Source organism: Lissotriton helveticus, chromosome 9 (genome assembly GCF_964261635.1).
Source record: "Lissotriton helveticus chromosome 9, aLisHel1.1, whole genome shotgun sequence".
Taxonomy (NCBI): Eukaryota; Metazoa; Chordata; class Amphibia; order Caudata; family Salamandridae; genus Lissotriton; species Lissotriton helveticus.
Genome location: NC_136070.1, coordinates 909592345 through 909613103, shown reverse-complemented (window position 1 = coordinate 909613103; position 20759 = coordinate 909592345). Strand labels below are relative to the sequence as shown.

Sequence of the window (20759 nt, the reverse complement as noted above, 5' to 3'; positions counted from 1 at the left end):
GCTCAAAACCTCAACATGCATAGTGCTGTTGGATAATACGGAAGAACTGGTTTGAGGTATTATACATCGCAGCGTACCAATTGTCAGCAATGTTGACAATTCTCCATTTCAAAGACTGCTTGTTTCATGCCTAAAAAGTAAACTTAGCTTAAATATGCTGTGTGTACTCTCACACATGCATATCATGCCTTAAAATAACGAGTGGCAATGTGGATAACTTTTTCTTATGTGTAGTTGAAAGTTTCATACCAAGCGTCAGCACAGGCACAGTAAAGGTGTACAACATGGACAGCAGCATAGAAGCTTTGCCAACCTAGGCCAACTACAAATTGGGCAGCAACAGTGCAAGTGTGTATTTTCTCAAAGAACAGGAACAGCATGGCAGTAGCAAAGCAAGCCTCCTTCTCTCAACACGTGTGATCTTCCATTTCCCACAGAATAAATTCAGCAGGGCTTACTAATGGAAGCTTTTATCACTCACAGTGCATGTACAGTTAAGCCATGGGTGACCTGCAGGTTACAGACATATCTTTAGAGACGGTGCTTCACTCAGTGAGAGGAATGTATTGGTGGATGAATGAGTGAATGTGCGAGTTCTGACACAATTCTTGGATGATTTTTCCAAGTGAGCCTTCTGAAAGTCCTGCTATTGTCTCTTCGAGACATGTCATTTAGTGTCGATTCGTTGGTGTCCCATTTAATAAGAAGTAGCCTTTATGCAGGCTATTTGTGGAAAGTCAACAGCGGTGACAATTTTCGATTGCCTGTCTTGTGGATAGAGCCGCTGTCCTCGGGAGATGTGGTCTTTGTTGAAGTGCAGACAGTCTTCCTCTGGTTCCCAGAAGTCTTTGGCTGCAGGACAGGCGTCCTCTTGTTTGCATAGTCTTTAAGCGGGTGTCAGGGGGGTAGGGCTGGGAGCTAAATCAGTAGACAACTTCAGGCTTGGCTGTATGGTGTCTTCTTCGTCCTTCTTAGGTAGCAGCAATCTGATGATCAAGGCACAGGGGTGCCCCTAAATACTGAATTTATGGGTGTTACAGGCACTGATAAGTAGACAATGGGGAACTTACCTTTAGGGTGACTACACGCTTTCTATGTCTCCTCCCTTTGGGGAGGGAGCATCCCCTAATACTATTGGCTGCACCTCTCCCCACTATCACAATAGCCCTGACTTCTTTCTTGGGTAGAGCAGAGAAACATTTAGCTAAAATCTTTGCAAACAAATATACAAAGATGTATTTGGATTCCCTCCTTTGAATATACTGAAATTCAAGTCCAGGGCTGATTGCTTAAATTCTCATCTGTGAAAGATGGAAGTTTGATTAGGTTGTTTGGAGATTTGTTTTCCGTAAAAAGCATGTGTTTGTCTTCTGCCTATATTAACCCCTTAAGTGCTGCCGTCGGCCAACGGTCGTCACGGGCACTACCTCCCCAGTGCTGCGCACGACCGTTGGACGTCCAGTTCAGCACCGGATAATGGACAGCGCAGCACTGGGGAGGTTTGTTTACTAGCTTTAAAGGGGTTAATGCATTATTATTTCCTCCTGCTCAGGCCACGGCTCACTTTCTTCTTTGTTCAGATTATATATCACTTTGTGTTGTTTCTTATACTTCCTAAGATAATGTGAATCTGAGGTATATTTCCCTTCAAGGCTACTTCAAGCCCCAAATTCCAAAAGTTTTATATGCCTATTCTGTTGTGCAGGTGTCCATAGGCCACTGCTAGAAAAGCCTTCCACTTAACCTCCCATCACAAACTGACAGACAGTCGTTGTAAGTCTAGTTTAACATTAAAAGGGAGATATGTATGTGTACTCATCAACACTGGAGGTGCCACTGGGTTCTCAGAGATGTGGAGTCCCACCTATAAAGCAAATGTGACTGTACAATTACCTAGACCTTACATTTGTTGGAATGCCGTTACCTAAACAAATTGTTTTGGCTTAAAAAAGCGTGTACTTCGCTAAGAATTATGGATTGGAATTGATTCCATATGAGTACTCTATATCACCAATGGCTTAGGCCTTTCACAAATACCACTGCATACGTTATGGATATGCAAGAAATAACCATAGTGGAGGTTTAAGACGGCACACCTGACTACTACTCCCATGCAGAAAATGTCTCAAAGTGCTCTGCTTTAAAGTCTCTTGAGAAATCTATCATAGGCTTAGTGAAGGTTAGTTTGTGTTTGCCCATGATTGAGAACTTCCCTATACCTTCTGTTCCATACAGCACATCCTCTTTGTTCCTCAGTTCTCACATGGACTAGGTATCATTCATCAGACAAAAGTTGGTGAGTATTCTTTAATTTATTTGTATTTCGGCTGACAAGTAGGAGCTGGGTCAACCAGTTGCCATCCGTTTTTAAAGAAAGCATGATTTCTGTACTCCCAAGAAAACATTTATCAGCCGCAATCCACAGCTGCGAACAGTAATTGTCGGTGGTCATTTGTGCACAAATAATCCAGAGTATGAGAAAGCCTAATGCATATGAGCTGCTTCCAGACATTCAAGCTCTTTAGCATTTAGTTTAGGGCTGTGAAGGCATAGTATGTAAGTGGCTATAACCTGCCATTGATAGTAGTAGGGCACATGGCCTTGAGTCTGGAATGGGTATGAGAAATGTGGTGATGCACATTGAGACCAGAGAGCAGATTTAGTTGCTTTCATGTCACAGGCATGCATACACAATACACATGTAACACCTCTAAGAAAGGTGTGTGTGATCTGGGTAAAATTACATTTGGTACAGTACTTTGCTTTCTGACCCATTTGGGGACATCATTTTTGGTCTTTAGGTTTTTGTGTGCACCCTTGCAGTAGAGGAACAGGCAAAAAAACCCTCTGTTACTAGTGAAATTTCTTGAGCCACTGGCTGCCCTTGCTGTCATTGTAGAGAAATCTGTTTGTATGCAATCTTTAGTATGAGAAAAGCCTCTTTCAGGTGCAGTAAAGTCACATCTATTGCACAGTGTAGCTCAACCAAGAGAATACTAAGGCGCCTTCCCAAAATAATTATTTTTTGTAACCTTTATTTTCCTTAGCGTCTGATTTAGCCTCACTCTTCTGATCACCCAGTCCGTATTCCTTCATTACCTGAATCTGTTAAAACACCCCCAGGCATGAAGAGCTAAGAGTGCCCATCTGTGTCTAAAAGGCACTATTCGGTATTTGAGGTAGACCCTTGGAAAGCTGTAACTTGCTGCAAGATTGAGTGCCGCAATAGGAGGCTGGGCTCAGACATCTTTAGTGCTGAACAAAGAGGCGCATAGGAAACTAAGCCAGGCGTAAAAGGGGGTAAACAGCTTTCTGTTTAAACTTCATACATTTGTTTTTTCCGTTCTGCCACGTTGTCCAAATGGCATCATGGAGTAATACTTTTGCATTTATTAACAGAACAACTGTAACCTCAGCTTTCTCAAAATTCACATCTCTATTCATGAGTAGTAAAACATATTCATATGTCAAAAACCCAATATGGCAGCTCACAGGAAACCAGTCTGGGGAATCCATTATAAAAAGTTATATTTAATTTCCAACGACAGTGTTTCACTCAAAATACAGTGACCTGTTTGGTACAGCACAATCCAAAAAGAAAACATATATTGTTTCACATAAAACAATATTATTACAAATTAGCACACGGAGGTCCCATTCTTGAAACCTCCTTCTTGGCAAACGATAAAGGCATCCAACATGTGTTTCGTTACGATTGTAACTTCTTCAAGGCTTAATGTTAATGAATGTCGACTCTCAAAATTTGGACTGTCGACCCAACACCTAATATTAAAATGTTGCACGAAAATAGAGTCCAGAGACCCTCAAGTTAGATAATGCCGGTATCGTATCAATCGTAGAAAACATCCACATCAAGAAAAATAGGTCCTGGGAAGAATGTGTTCAGCTTCCAGTAGTAGGCACGTGCTCTAGCTAATCTATCCCCCACTCTGGTGGGATGAAGAAGAGCATATTTCGGACCCATTGAATGACATAACAATCTTAAGAACAAGTACACAGAGGTTGCGGGCTAAAGTGTGCCCTTTGAAGTGAAATGGAGGAGTGTGGGCTGTGATATGCTCCTGCTCTCGGCGATCCCGATAGTCATGGAAATCCACCTTGCAGGTTACTCATAAAAATAGATACTTTAAGATAATACACCTCTTTACTGTCTTGGGAGACTTTCGTTTGATAAGCTGCCTTCTGGTTATGTCCTCTACTGTTAGACCCTACACAAAAGGAGATTCTTATCCTCCTAAGTTCCTTTTAAGTTATGGTAAAACATGTTGGTCTCATAATGGTTAAAAATATTGGTACCTTTTTGCCTTCCTTGTGTTTTCCTAAACACTTTTGTATCTGTTGTTTTTAGGGGGTCGTCCAAAGTGGAGGAGGCATGTGAAATGTATGCCAGAGCTGCCAACATGTTTAAAATGGCCAAGAATTGGAGTGGTACGTAATAAGCTTCTGTTCTACCATAGTTGTCACAGAGGGCATTAGGAAATGTATGCCTTTTTCACGAAACCTTTTATTTATTTTTTTAACCATTTTTGTACTATATGTGCATTAAATGGTTGTATATGTACTTGAATATGTCTTCGGCTTTTGACACAGCAGGTTTCTAATCCATTTCATTTATCTTCTATGTCTGTGTTAATTTCTCTAAATTTGATAGGATTGCAAAGTTGTACTATAAATGCTCAAATGATATAACGGCTACTGTAAAATCTCTGTTCTGGAACAGTGAATGTGATATTCATGCATGTTAATAAAAGTTTTTAAAAAATGAACGTTGGGAGTTTTGTATATTTCTGTCAGTCTAAAGACCTACACTGACCTTAATTACAAGGTACTGCTGTGGGCTTAGCACACACGTTTTTGTGGTAAATGTTCTTATTCCGACTTTGAGGCCGATTCCTATGCAGGCAGGGAGGGCTCCGGCCCTCTTTGGGAACCCTCCTGCTGCATCGGAATGTGGTGTTTGGATTCCTTTCCGACTGAGCCATTCTGATGGGCTCGGTCGGAAAGAAAACCGACTGTTTTCCGTATGGCTTACGACCGGCTCAGAGAGCCCGCCCGCCATCCGGAAACCCTTCAGTACTCCCCCGTCCGGCGCTTTCCGGCCTAGGGAGTATAATAGCAGTTTCTTACTGCCTTTTTGTGCCGGTCTTTCCGGCACCAAAAGGCAGTGGGAAACTGTCTCTGGAAGCCCTCAGCATGGCCCCCGTGGTTGCGGGCCGCCAAATGGCGCCCTAGGGGGCAACTATGGTGCCCCCCTAATGATCGCTACACCCCTGCTCTTGCAATGAGAGCATGCATTCTGTTTGGAATGCATGCTCTCATTGAACAGTATAGGCATGCGACCGAACTGGGTTGTTCGGTCGCATCTTACTTGCATATCTAACCGACAACAATAGGTTGTACGGGTACAGTTCCTGACCGATGTCAAACGGACTCCTGCCCTTTATAAAATCTGAAGAAGGGTGCACCTTGGGAGAGAGACAGGAGTAAGGATAAGGAGTACTGGTGTTCTTCTATTAATCCACTAATTTAGCTGGCACCACAAATATTCCTGCATCGTAATATTCAAGTCCGGTAAACCGTGTAATACGTTTAAAAAGAACACGTTCTTTCCATTATGGGATCTTCACTTACGTTCATGAACGCCTCCTGGTAAGATCACTGAAAATGTCCACTAATGAAACATTTTTTATTGTGTTTATAACTAAACTGGTGACTCTCTGTAGAGGTGTAGGCAGAATGTCCCCCAGATATTAGATCTGGCATTAGCCATAACTTTTTTTGATTTTATGAAAATTATATGTATTTTATACATATGAAGGATTTCAGACCGCTCTCTTCATCCATTGGTCTTATGGTGTGTCATTCGCAATTTTCTTCTGCCCACTACAGAATGCAATCATGAGGTAGTGGGTCAGCAGACTTCAGCCGCTGGCTAGCTTCTTTGTGAGTGATGGCATTTATGTCCTTTCACAGAGAGCTCATCCAAACACAAAGTAGTTATTTTCAGTGCCAGTGTTTGTTGTTACTTAATTATTATGTTAGGGCTGCCTTTTCGTTCTGTGTTTAGACCTCATGTGATAGCACATATATTTTTAACATCTTTTCATGTTATTTTTGATGTAGCACTAGACACATTCCAACTTTATTGGTTCCTGTCTGTTGCTAATGCTGTTGTAAACTACATTGTGGCCATTTTTTATTTGCCTGCTGCTATTTCACAGCATACAAGATTGTGTCGATTTGAAATGGTTCTTTAAGTTGTCAACTTTTAGTATGCACGCAATGAAGTGCTACTCTGTCTATCTCCTTCCATATCAGTCTATCGTTGCTATTCTCTCTACCGATACATCTATGTTTGTAAATCTATCTATCTTTGAAACCCTCATCTATTTATTTAGCTATCTTTGCAACCTCATCTACTAATCAATATTTGAAACCGTCCTCTATTTATTGATCTATCTTTGCCACCCTCTCTACTTTCTATTTAGTTATCTTTGCAACTTCTCTACCTTGCTATCTATTTAGCTACTTTTGAAACCCTCTCTAGCTTTCTATCTGTTAAAGCTTTCTTTGAAAGCCTCTCTACCTTTCTGCCTATTTAGCTATCTTTTAAACCCTCTCTATCTATGAAACCCTCTTCTATTAATTTAGCTATGTTTCAAACACCCTTCTATTTATTGAAAATAACGATTTATCAGATCATTACAAATAACATTGAGAAATGCAAGAGCATGGCTGCCAACATCAAACCTAGTTGCTTTGTCAATGCTTGTTTCCTTTTGCGCTAGAGCTCCAGCAGCAGCTTCTGAAGCCTGGTTGAAACAATCCTTTCCCTTTCTTTTTCTGGTAGGACACTCTTCAAACCCAGTGCAACAATTTCTGACAAGAATAAAAGTGCTGAAAATGTCTCAAAACAACTATAAGTAGGAAAAATTACCTTTAGTTGTTCAACACAATTCTGACTTTGGATGGGGCCATAAAAAACTGGTAGTGTACAAGTGCAGTGTTCAGGAATTATCACAATCCAGTGTAGAAAGATGAACTTAATTGACTTTTACAGCATGAATGTTATTCTATGACACACAAAAACAATCTGTAATATATATATTTGTATTTTGCAACAGTTACAAAAGTCAGATTGTTTTACATTTTTACTGAAGAAATGTTTGCAAAGTTTCTGGAATGCAAAATTTAAATAAGGATAAATGGATAACATTAAAAGGATACCTATAAATAGGAGAGTGTATGTGTGTGTGTAAACAAGAATTCAAACTACCCAGTACCTACAACAAATGTGAGCTCCGAATCTATTGGTAATACACAAACAACTGAAGCCCTTATAAATGATATACAGGAATTGTGGGCTATGCACTCAATGGACAACAGTTCTGGGTCACAATGTGAACAAACAGCATCAAATACAGACTTTATTTTATTTCCAATTTCATCCACCCGCCCACTTACTGAATTGAAACCAAAATCAACCTTTAACCCAGTTATGCTAAAGGATTCGATTGATCTTTTCCATGATCAGGTGACAAATCAGCTTAAGGAACTCTCTATCAAGACCCACAGAGGTAAATCAAAGTATAATAAGGAAAAGGCAGACTATAACACCTTGATATCTAAATTGAAGAAGAACAACAAAGTCATAATTCGGGCCTCAGACAAAGGCGGTAACATTGTCTTAATGAACAGGGATATGTATACTAAGGAGGCTTTCAATCAGCTCAATGACAGGACATGTTACACAAGATGTACCGGGACTGAGTTAATGTACTCAAATTTCAACAAAAGTTATCAAATTGGAAATCAGAGGGTCTTATCACTGGACAAGAATTCAAACTCCTTAAAAACTATTTTCCTGTGGTACCAACAATATATAGTTTGCCAAAGATACACAAAGACTTGAGGAGAAATCCGCCGGGCCAGCCCATTATTTCAGCAAGAAATGGATGCCTTGAACATACGTCCCAATATGTGGATTTCTTTCTCCAAAATCACTTGAAAGCCCTCCCATCATATGTGAGTGATACAAGTGACTTTTTACGCAAAATAAAAGTCTGTAACTGGGAATCCAATTTCTTATTGATAGCCCTAGATGTCAGCTCACTCTATACAAGTATTGTACATTCTGATGGTTTGAGAGCGCTTGAGTTTTATTTGGAAAGGTCTTTGGGCAATATGCCAAAACATAAACAAATACTATTGGAAATGGTTGACTTCTGTTTAAATAACAACATGTTTATGTTTAACAATATTTTGTAAAAGCAGTTTCGAGGTGTTGCCATGGGGGTCAGCTTCTCCCCCAGCTACGCATGTCTTCACATGGGTGGGTTGGTGGGGGGAGCTGGTCCTTATGACGGAACACATGGAGGCTATGACAACTAAGGTCAAAACTTGGCTACGTTTCATAGATGATTTATTTGTGATATGGGATGGAAGTTTGGACAGTGCAGAGGAATTTGTGCGGGAAATGAATGTGAACAATCTCAACCTGCATTTCACTGCTAACATAAGTTCTACATCAGTGACCTTTTTAGACACAGAAATTGTTATTGAGAACAATAAAATTGAAACAAAACTCCACCGGAAAGCAACTGCAGGGAATTAAACACTCCATGCTAATAGCTCACATGTAAAACATTTGGTAAGCAGTATCCCTTATGGGGAAACGTTGAGGCTAAAACGCATTCATAGCAAAGAATGTGATCTTTTAATAGCCCAAGAAGAGAGTAAAATGAGATTTCAAGAAAGGGGTTACTCTGACAGGATTATTAATGCTGCTATTACCAAATCCATGTACAAAAACAGATTAGATCTATTAGGCATTGGAACAGATACCAGCAATAGGACCATGGAAACAAACATCATTGAAACTAATTAGGAATTTAGGATCATTGTCCAATATAGCAAACAACATAAAAAGATTGAATCCATCATTAAGAAAATTTGGCCCTTAGTTTTAAGTGATCTCGTGATAGGTTCTAAACTACCGAAAAGACCGTCAATAACATATAGCAGAGGACAATCAATGAAAGATGTGTTAGTTAAAACTAGGCCAGAAGTATTTGAGTCATCTAATTGGCTACAAACACACAATGGCTTTTTTAACTGTAAGACATGCAAAGCCTGCCAACAGGGTGAAAATACAACTACGTATTTTTCACCACTGGATCAAAGGGAGCACAAGATTGGCAAACTGCTTACATGCAAAACTGAATATGCGGTTTATGTCTTGTCCTACCCTTGCAATCTACTGTACGTAGGGAGCACTAAGCTCCTAGTCCACAAAAGAATATTGCAACATCTTAGGGCAATAAATAACCAGGACAACACCTATCCTGTGGCGAGACATTTCAAATCCAAACATGATTCTGAAAAGCCGTGATTTAAAATACTTTGTCATTGATTGTGTCCCTGCAAACAGAAGAGGCGGTAATAGAGAGGAAAAACTACGCCGTCTTGATACCAGATATATTTTGGAATTAAATACAAAACAACCGTCAGGCCTCAATGTTACAGAAGATTTGTTTACATGCCTCTAAATATGAAAAAGGAAAGTAAAAATATAGTATTAATCTGTATTTGAGTGTGATCCTTAACAAATGAGTACTGAGTAGCAATAGGTTTTAACATAATGGACTTTTTATTGCAATTAGGGGTTTTAAAGGCATTTTATATTATTTTTATTGATTATTTATGACGATCAAGCAACCTATTTTTGTGTATCAAATTTATATTATAATAATTTTATACGATAATAGTTTTAGGCTGACATTATATCCAATATAGGATTTTATTTCACAGCTTATTTATATGTATTGTGTAACAATTAGGATATCCAGCTGATCATATATATAGGTTTCTTCTAATGATACACCTTTGACTGATAAGGGACCCTGTCGTGTCAACAAACATTAATCAAATTTGTATAGTAAACATTATGATTCCCTTCTATATAATATCAAGGTACGAGGACAAGCCCATCGCCTGAAGGCGGGTTCATGCAGGCTCTAGAATACAGCCTGCAGCTTGGAAAGAAGGTGAGCAGCGCGCTGCAGAACGACGCTGCTTGGGACTCGTTTTTCATCATTGTAAAGCAGGGCAGATGAAAGGGAGAGACATTTTCACCTTTCCACTAGGAAAATAATTTAATAAGCGGAAAATGGGACAGAAAGCCTCCCTCACAAGAGGAACAATTATTAAAAGCACTACAACGACCAGAGAGCTTTGTACAGAAGCCACACCCACTGAGGTAACAAGTTAAAAGTGCAAATTACGAGAGTGCATTCATTTCCCTTGCCTGAGCCACTGAAGAAAGGATTTTGGTATCCTGAAACGCGTCTGGCAAATATCAAGAACTGATGTGATCTGTACCTTCGAGTTCGTCTGCTGGCAAGTGATGGAAAGAATAAATGCGAGTGAAGTAATTTCTTGTGGCTTGTCTTCATGGGGCTAATCTGCATTTGAATTTTATATATATATATATATATATATATATATATCAAGAGAAATCTAAACGAAAGGTGCATATGAAACATATAATGAATATGAATGGAGACTTGGAGGGTTTGGTAGATTTACCCCAAAAAACACTGTAATGAGACATTAGAAGCAATCTAAATACAAAAATATTTGTCATTTAAAAGCTGATGGGGAGCTTTTTCCCCAATACTTTAAAAGCATATACCCACACACAAAAAATATATATGCATGTTAATTTTTATTATGATCTATATAATATGATGTAAAAAGGGCAATTTGGGCATTTAGAGTTTGTTTACCCACCAAAAACGTGAAAAATAATAATAAGTATTAATAGATCGATATACAATAGAAAAAATGAATAAATTACACCTTTTTAAAAATGTTTTGGTCAAAATAATATGCTACATACAAAATTAGGTTACTATGAAGATTTTTTTGAGGTCCTATTTTTGTAAATGACGTTTTGGAAAATGTTATGACCTGGAATCATATATCCCTCTGATAGTTTAGTTAGGTGGCTTAAAGGAGTAAAATGTTTCAGGATCCCACACAGAGGCAGTAAGTAGCGTTAGCATCTAGAATTACATAGTTGTGTAATAGTTTGGATTCAGACACGCTTTTTTCTTTATATGTTTGCAGTATTGCACATTCAAATTTTATCGCCCCTTTAGATGAAACTGCTTCTGTTTCAGTTAAGAAAATTATTCAACTTAACTGGTGTAACTGTTCACTGGATTCGCTGGTGCTTTGCTGGAATGGGAAACCTGTAAATGTGATGGAAAGCTAAAAAGTTGTTGTTGTCCCACTAGATCTTTCTGTTAACGCCACAAGTGCTTTGCTAAATATGTTGTGCTAACGGTGTTTCGCTTTTGTCATTTTATTTCTCTAGCGGCTGGGAACGCCTTCTGCCAAGCGGCACAACTTCATCTTCAGGTGCAGAGCAAGCATGACGCAGCAACTAACTTTGTGGATGCTGGAAATGCCTTCAAGAAAGCTGACCCTCAAGGTAAAATGGAAGTTTGAGTGGAAGCAAAGAATTGGCTGAGGATAGCGGGTCGAAGGAAAGAAAGCATATCGGTTTTGTATTCCCCACAAAAGTATCACGCAGGTGATCGACGCAAATACACAGTATAATGCCGCTCGTGTACATTTATCTTAGTCAAGCTGTCCAAAGGTTTCCTTGTTTTATTTAGCTACTTGTTCTACAGGAGTTTACATATTATCATGTAAAATAACTTTGTGGGAATTTTACTTGTGTAGACTGAGTATTGGGACACATTAGTGGGATAGTATGAAAGTCCGTCAGGGTCAGACTAGCAATTTACTAACAGTAATTCTTCATGCTTTTTTAGAGTCCCATTGTTTTCTGATTTATTTTTTTAAATGCCCACATGTTTTGTGGCTGAATGGCTTTCTTATTTGTAGATTTGTGATGGCGATTTGTGAAACTGTTATTTAAAGTGGCACCATATCATGTAAGACTTCAAGAGTGGTTAGTCTGCTTCCACTGCAAGCTAAATGTAACATTAATTCTGATCTGAATCCTCATCTGCTGCCATCTACGACCAGCGTATATCACAGAACACCTCTCTGACCTGTTCAACTCCATATAGCCCAAGTTCCTATTCTTCCCTCCTTGAAACCATGCAACTCCCCTAACACCTCACTGTCCCTAAGCACCAAAATGGAGAGACGTTCAACCCTTTCAAAAAGACTCTTAATCTCACGTTCTATTTCTTATCAATTCTCATGATGAGACCACAGTGCAGTTCAGGGCAGGGTTAAGCCCTTGGATGCCCACTGTGTCAATTTTGTTGGTGCTCCCAATGATCTTTTCCACAGATTCCCTCACTAAGACCGTCCAAGGGTCCCCCTCATCTCTCCTTGGTCCTCTCTGATACATATTTAATTTCTTTCATGGCGCTACTCATACCAATACATGGTGTTAGAAGTCTTTGTCGCACACGCATTATACAGAGATAATTAATTGTGCAAGTGTGTAAATCAAGTAAGTAAAATTGTATACAGTGCACAAATGCCGAAGCGTCTATATTGGACATTTTGCATGAGGGAATGAGGACTGTAAGGTGTGGGAATGAGGTGGCGTATACATTGGCAGGCAGTATATTGTAAGAGTGCTTGGTCTGGAAAAGCACAAAGTCTGTATTTAAAACGTAAAACAGTGTTTGCCGTTAATAATTAGAATTTCTTTCTACCTAAATAAACCTTTTTATCAATGACAGACTGGGTAAAAAAACATAAGGTTTTGATCCGATGCCTTGCAGTTTGCATGCAGCTCTTTGATGCCAGTTCATAGCTCACTGTGCTATACAAGAAGAATAGTAAATTACAAACAGTGAATAGCAAAAGGATCTCTGTGACAAAAGCGGCAACTCACTGAGCTATCTATATAAAATACAATTCTGCGATCTGCAAGAAGAAATAAATTGCTTCCCACCCTTTACCCCTATAAACCCCACAACTCGCACCTACAATTTACCCCCCCAAAACACTTAACATTATAAAACCTCAATTACATAAATCTTAATAAATAAATAATATGAATTAATTTATAATTAAATTACTTCCTACCCTTTTCCCCTATTACCCCACAACCCTCTACGAAACTGAAAAACGCACAATTTTATTAAAATAAAATTAATAACTACTAAACATTTAACACATATATTAAAAAATATAAACAATACTTCTATAAAAAAATCACACATTTAAAACATACTAAAATACATAACACTAATTTAAAAAATTGATATTTTAAACTATATATTTGCACGTTTTATTACTTCTATATTTTTTAAATCGATATTTCTTACCTTAAAGTCGATATTCTTGACTACAATGTTCTTGAGTCGATATATTTTTTATGCCAATACTGATACTCAATTTGAGAGGAATATTTGAAACCAGAATACAGACCACAGTTCAGTACTCGGGACTGCTATTCAATAGCTGTTTATTCAAAAATATGTTGCAATGCATGAATTTCAATTAGTGCTCAAATTTAAAACACATTTATTAAACAATAGAGGAAATGAGGACACGAAAAGGAAAAATGAAAGCCCGCGCATGTGTTATGCGTCACACGCTCCCGATGCTGCTTGGACACTGACAACGCGGCAACGATTCTGCCGTTCCAGTGTGGTGCTCTGGATCGATTTACCCGTTCACGCCCCACCCGATCAACTACCCCCCTTCCGTGTTGTGTGACTAGGAATTGCACGATCTTTCATTTATTCTCCAGCGAGCTCAAATAACGGTACAAGCAAGCTGAGGACACAGCGTCATTTTGACTAAGAAGACTATCCTTGGGAATACCTTCCTATGTTGAACAAAAAGACCTAGACGTTTGGCCCTGAAGAGAATCCTGCCATTCTAAGGGATTCGAAACACGTAGGCCTTTGAGTCTGCTATTTTCACCTTGGTGCTTATTAGTTCTGCACTATGAGTTGTGTTTACACTTAATGTTGTTAACTATGATGAAAATTCCGCTGATTTAACCGCATTATCAATAGTGTATGACTTGGAACATTACAGAATTTTTCAGATTGCGTAGCAGACCTATTACTTCACCAACTGGTTCAAATTATTTTCCCCCCCAGGTTGTGTGGAGTACTTTGTTTGAATGCTTGGATGATAGTAGGTTGGATGTGATATGTTTGACTAGCGAATGAGAGTACGGATGAGATTTCATTTTTCCTTTTTGTGTCCTCACGTCCTCTATTGTTTAATAAACGTGTTTTGAATTTGAGCACTAATTGAAATTCGTGCATTGCAAAATATTTTTGAATAAACAGCTATTGAATAGCAGTCCCGAGTACTGAACTGTGGTCTGTATTCTGGTTTCTAATATTCCTCTCGAATTGAGTATCAGTATTGGCATTTCTTTTTGTTGTTCAGTTGGTCAGGCTCAGCCTTACTGATTAGAGCCAAACCCATTTTGTTATTAATGATATATTTTTTATGTCATGATATTTAAAACTCGATATTAGTTAGTCTACATTTCGAACTCGATAGTTTGACTGAATACCATGGTACATACTGTAGTGTTGAGAAAGCTCCTTCCTAGAAATGGCCTGCTTCTGGCTGCCAAAAGTGGCCTATGAAAAACAGTATGGAGTAACTTAATTTGCATAATCTACTTGTGGCCCATTCTCACCGCAAATTTTGTTGACTGCGCTTGAGAAAGCTACGGATGAAGGCACACATACTGATTATGAACACATGGCAACAGTAATTTGCAGCACTTATTCAAAGGGCTTTGCAGCATATTTAGGAGATAGTTATGCTAAAATGTTTTATTGTTTTGTGGCTACTACGGAATCCCTTTGTAGGAAAATGGATAATTATTTGGTGTGGGAGTCTTCCCACCTCCGGAAATAAACACCACTCTTATCAGAATGAACTCTCAAAGTCACTAAATTAACCCGAACTCAACCCGGTGGCAGTTGTGGCACAGATCAAACAGGCTAAACTTGGGGCAGTTTGTAAAGTATTTATGCAATAACATAATAGTAATAAAGTCAAAGCACCAGACTATAAAATTCTAAAACAGAATTTGAATTCAATGTACAAAATGACAACAAAACAACAAAAATTCAATAAAGGGACACAGTGATATGACTTTGTTTTCAAAAAGCGCCAAGTTCCAATTGTAGTCAATGGTTGCAGTATACTGGGACCTAGGTGCAATTTGAGGCTGACAGCGATGACGCCCTGGTTAGATACACTAAATGGATTGATCCCAGTAAAGCTCTGGAAGTTAAAAGGCTAGAAACATTTCCCAAGTCCTACTACAAAAAAATTATGTTTTTTTGTGAGGCAAAAACTGTCCTCTCAGAAAAAAATCTGAAATTGGAGCTGCTGCCATGGAACTGCCATTCGAATACCTGCTGCCCGTTGATCTCACTAAGGCACTGGAGGATTTTGCTTGATAAGGTTTCTAAGTCCCAAAACAGAAAGGGACTTTAACTTTTTTTCAGAGCTTCTGGATCGTTTCAGGGGGACGAGTCTGAAAATCAGTCCGACGCCATGGAATTGCCATTCGGGTAGCTTTCTCTGTAGGTCCAGTTAGCTCCGGAGCAAAAGTTTGCAAATGTTTTTTTGTGCCAAGCAACCACAAGAGTACACTTCTAAGCACCCGGACCTCAGTGGGGCACCTACAGACTCTTAAGGGTGTTGGGAAAGGCCAGTCCAAGTTCCAGTTAACAGTTTTCAGCTAGGAATAGTAGGGAAAAGGCCTCTTGCAACTTTTTGTTTCCTTGTGCCACGTAGGTTAGCTAACTGACCCTTGGAGACCACTTCTTTGTCCTGGGTACAAGTGGGAGGAGGCCCAGTCCTTCAGAGCTCATCACAGGACATGGACAGCTGCCCTTTCCTCTTCTGTTCTTCCTCAGTTCCAGAAAGTATTCTGTCCATGTTCCTTGGGAACCCCATCAATACCTGTGTTGGCACAGAAAAGTCCCTTGCATGGTAATAGATATGTACCCCTGCCCCCGTAAAGACCGCAGCTGCAATGACATCTGAATCCCTGATTTTTTTGTTGTCATGAGTGAACACTGAATGTACATGTGTGGCATGGTATAGGGCTGTCCCATGGATTGCGATCTAATTGGACCGGCAGGGGCATTCAAAGGGCTACCCTTATATTGTTGAAAGGCCACCGCCTTTGCTAGGTGTTAAGCAGCATGAGTACAATGGCGTCTGCCTACCATGTAGTGATCAGTAGAAGTGACCAGGCCATTAACTAGGAGCTGAGTGGGACATTCACTGGATGAAGAAGAACTAGGCTCTCCTGCACACTTCAAAGGTTGCTCTGTTATTTGGAGAGAGGCCACTGGAAAGGCTCCTGGCCACATCTCACAAAGGAGATTGGGCTAATGAAAGATTGATAAAGAGTAGGGCAGAGGCTCTGGGGTAACCTTTTGCTACACTTATCCCTGTAGTAGACAAAATAAATTATGGATGGAATGTTTGAATTAATCTCAGACACTGGTAAGTACACAGGCCGCATCCCAATCGATCGTTATTTTGCACAACATGTCACCTCAGTTTGGACCCAGCTACAGGCAAATCAGTCTTGACCTTGCTCAAATCGGAACAGTGCAACCTGAACTGCCAAGCCAGGTCCTTCCTGAACCGGAACATAAGCAACTCAGTACCAGTTTCACCCTAGTTATGTGCTCATCAGCCGGGTACAGCTTGGTTCCAGTGATTGAGTGAGTATGGGGCTCACATCTGGGCATACCCTTCTCACTTAGAGCGAAACACTAAAGTATAGCAAAAAAAGAAAGTGATAGGTGGAATGCTTGATTTACTCTCGGCCACTGGTAATTGCTTAGCTCTGCATCCCGATCCATAGTGTATTGCGTAGATCCTTATAAGTAAATAATGTAATTTAGTCTAGTTGGTAATGTGTTTTATCTACAAATTTGCTGACCTTTAAAGACATAGGTTGATTTCGTCCTACATGCATAATTATCAATCTTACTGTGTATGCCTCACAAGTTTCCAGTATAGTGCATCTGCTTTTAAGGTAAAACTCACTGAAGCCCTAGTATAGTTTGAGGTTTGCTCTCTAAAAACTAAATAAATCAATTAAAGGGCTGTATAATGGACATGGTCCATGTGTAACACACAGTGGGACAATTCTACTTTAATGCTTCGAAGCCAGCTTATCCACCCACTCTCGGCCATAGTCACTTATTGGATACACCAGGTTAGACAACAAATTAATGAAAACTCAGTCATTAGATTATGTAAAACAAACCGTGTCCATCAGTGTGGCCTCTATTCTTCCCACTTCTGGGAGTGGCTCACACTTTTCCCCAGTAAGGACTGGAGACTGTTTTGTGGCCATCATCTGCGAATGGCCACTTAAAACTTTGTCAACAGAGTGGCAACTTTCTAAAAGTTATTTACTTAAGTTACATTAAATTCGACTTGGGCAACAAGTCAGGTCGAATGTGACGGTAAATTTGATACCTTGAAGTACCAACTTTAGTACTCCCATTCAAAAGTTAACACTAAGTTGTTGGCAGGTGATCTGTATTGCCAGTGGAGCTACTACCTTTTCTGCAGAACGAGCAACAATTTAGGGTCTTTACTGTTAAGACTTAGAAAATACATGTCCTACTTTTTAATTCACAGCACCCTGCCTTAGTACTTGATAGGCCTGCTATAGTGTGACTTAAATATATTAAAAGGGGAGGCTTGCACTTTGCCATTAGTTTAAATGGCAAAGTCGAGTTAGCAGTTTAAAACTGCTGTGCCAGTCTGCAGTGGCAGGCTGGAAGATATGTTTTCACATTGTCACACTCAGGGTGGCACTAGGAGTGCTACAGCCCTGGTGGGACACTTAAACGTACATGTCCTGCGTACCCTTGGTGCCATATTCTAGGGACATATAAGTAAATAAAGGTATGCCAATTGGGTTTAAACCAATCAAACAAAAACATTTAACAGTCCGAGCACTGGCCCCGGATGTTTGGTTTGCATGCAGGCCTCAGTGCACTCTGAGTTGAAAACCAGCAGCATCAGTCCAAAACTTTGGGGTTGATCATGCGAAAAGAGGCATTTTCTTATAGTCAATGCTTTAGCTACAATGTTTAGATTCTCACACACAACTTTGATAAAGTATATCACTCTAATTGCAATGTATATATCAAGGACCCCCTGAGCAGTAAATAGTTCAAATCCTAGGTCAGGGACAAATATTTGAGAAAAAACACACCTAGCCAATTGTATCCTCTTGTCTATACAGTGATAAATGAGAGAATTAACACATCCAAAAATAGAGTTCTGTCTTTATTGTCATGATTTAGAGTCTCTAAAAAACACTTTTTTATATACATACATCATTTAAAAATTGTATCAACATACAATATATGAAAATTCGAAACACCTTATTATAAAAACAATATCATAAAAGGGGAAAAAAAGAAGAATATAAAACAACAAATGTGGCACAGTAATAAATTAGACGCGCGTTTCGACGAACCAGCACCTTCTTCAGGAATAGCCACTAATTACCTGAGAGAAAATATATAATAAAATACCTTTATTAGAATTATACTACATTTAATATTTTACGTAATCATTTAAATATTATCTAATAAACAAAGAAAAACATAATCAAGTTAGGACAAATATAACGACATATTGACAGTACTCCTAATTAGACAACCGAAAATTTTATATTCTCCCACTAATGGACAAGCAAGAATTATGAACAGATAGTCTATACGTGTAGTATACTTCCATGCTCATTGTGATCAGAAACCAAAAATTACCTGTACAGATATGTGAACAAATTTACCGTATAATGGTAACTTTTTCGCGTATGTTTAATAATATGCTGAATTGTAGAAACACTGTTTCAGATGCTCACTTTTAAAATACTTTGGAATATTCAATAATGAATGATTTGAAATTTTGAAGATCACAATTGATGATTCATTTGTCTGTAATAAAGAAAGGGATCCAAACGATAAACCCAATTGAAAGACAATTACATTTTATCTCATTGGTTATACAAAGGCCTCTATTTATACTTACTAGACGGTTATCAATATATATCGCCTTGAATCGCGATACTCGGAGTTGAAAATGCCGTTTACTCTCGTGATGTCGATTGTAACAGACCAAGAAGGAGATTATTGTTCCATATTCCTTTTCTATTAGCAAGACATAGAGATAAATCAAAGGATTACATTTCTTTCCTAATCTATAGTCAAAATAACCCATCATTACTTGTACTAAATATTGCTATGCATCTTTTATAAATATTTCCGAGCTAAATTATTACCCGAAGCTATGCATCTTTTATAAATATTTCCAAGCTGACTTATTACCCGAAGTATGAAAATATCATGCAGCCAGGGAAATGCGCCTTGTTTTAAACAAAGGGGATAGTTACCAGGTTTCTTGTAACGTCGAGCGTAGCCTTCGAATTCTTTGAACTTTGAATGCAGCTACTATAGCAGTTAAAGAGAAACATACTTCTCTTTGAAACTGGTGAGACAGGGGAGGAGCCAAGATGGCGACTGGTACGGACGTGTAGGTTCCCGGCTCCACCAGCTCTCCTTCCTCCGCGCTGATATCCTGATCTCTATCCTGGCGATTTGTGGCGGCGGAACGTTCACTAAGCTGTGCTGACCTAAATTGTCTTCCCCCGGACTCTCAACTCGCCCGGCAGCCGAAGATATCTGTGCAGAGACTCCGAGCCCTGACCCCGTGGCTATACTTCCGTCCGTCTCCGAGTAATGGAGGCATGGGGGCGGCCGGGGTGTCCGTGTGATACCGGTGCTGAGAGGGTGGCGATATCCTCCCGAGACGGACTCCTGATCGCGCTGCCTGCCGTGGAACATTGCGACCTGCGCCCTGTGCCCTAGCGCCTCGTCGAGACGCTCTGCAGATACGGCGTCTTTGTTTGAGGCGGGTGGCGAGCGAGAAGGAACATACGGCCATGTTTAATTGACGTTGGGTGCCTGCTCTCCTGGCCCGGTGTAACGGCCTGAAGCGCTACGGTTCTCAGTGTCGAGAGCCCGATCGGCATCGATTTAACGGGCTTGGCGCCCTGTATTGCCGACTGGTCACGCCGCACCCGCCTCGGAGATTATTCTGTGACCCATTTCTCATGGCTGTATCTGTTGCCCCGGGGAGCGGGGGAAAGTGCCCGTCCCTGTCTGCGGCTTGGGTCGCCCGGAGTGCGCTGGGGGACGGCTCACGAATTCCTTCCCGGGAGCATGATGACGAGGGTCTGCAACCACCGTTTTCTTATGGAACTATCCTGGCCGCCCTGTCTGACTTTCGAGCGGAAATATGTGCGGATTTTTCAGCACTGGGTGACCGCTTCGACATAATGGAGTCTGTTCTACGGCAGGAACGCAGTGTCGGAAGCCAGCCAACTTTGAGACTCCTTCCATCGGAACCTACTGGGGATGCATTGTTTCCTTTTACTCGTGGAGAAGACGTGATTGCCTCTGCCTCCACTGACTCCTGCCATCGGCCGTCCAATAAACTTGCCTGCGACACTTTGTTTCCCCTATCTCCGGGGCCTGCCACACTGTTGCCTGCGACAATGTTTCTACCTCGAGACCGGGACACGCGACTGCCGGCCCCTTCGCTGGATTTCCCCTTGTGGCCTTTGTTCATTGCGCTGGGGAGCCTATACTTCCCCGATGGCCTGGGGGAACTGTTTAGTGGGGACAAAGGATTGTATGGTGATC

The 20759-nt window shown here is 40.1% G+C and overlaps 1 protein-coding gene across 1 annotated transcript in view; it reads left to right on the top strand.

Annotated features, from left to right (window-relative positions):
- The window catches only part of NAPA (NSF attachment protein alpha), a 179139-nt gene that overhangs the window by 37610 nt on the left and 120770 nt on the right, over window positions 1–20759 (top strand). Inside the window, exons 2-3 of the mRNA XM_078661084.1 lie at window positions 4370–4449; window positions 11402–11518. Of these exons, the coding sequence (XP_078517210.1) occupies window positions 4370–4449; window positions 11402–11518 (197 nt within the window). The remainder of the gene's footprint in view (window positions 1–4369; window positions 4450–11401; window positions 11519–20759) is intronic.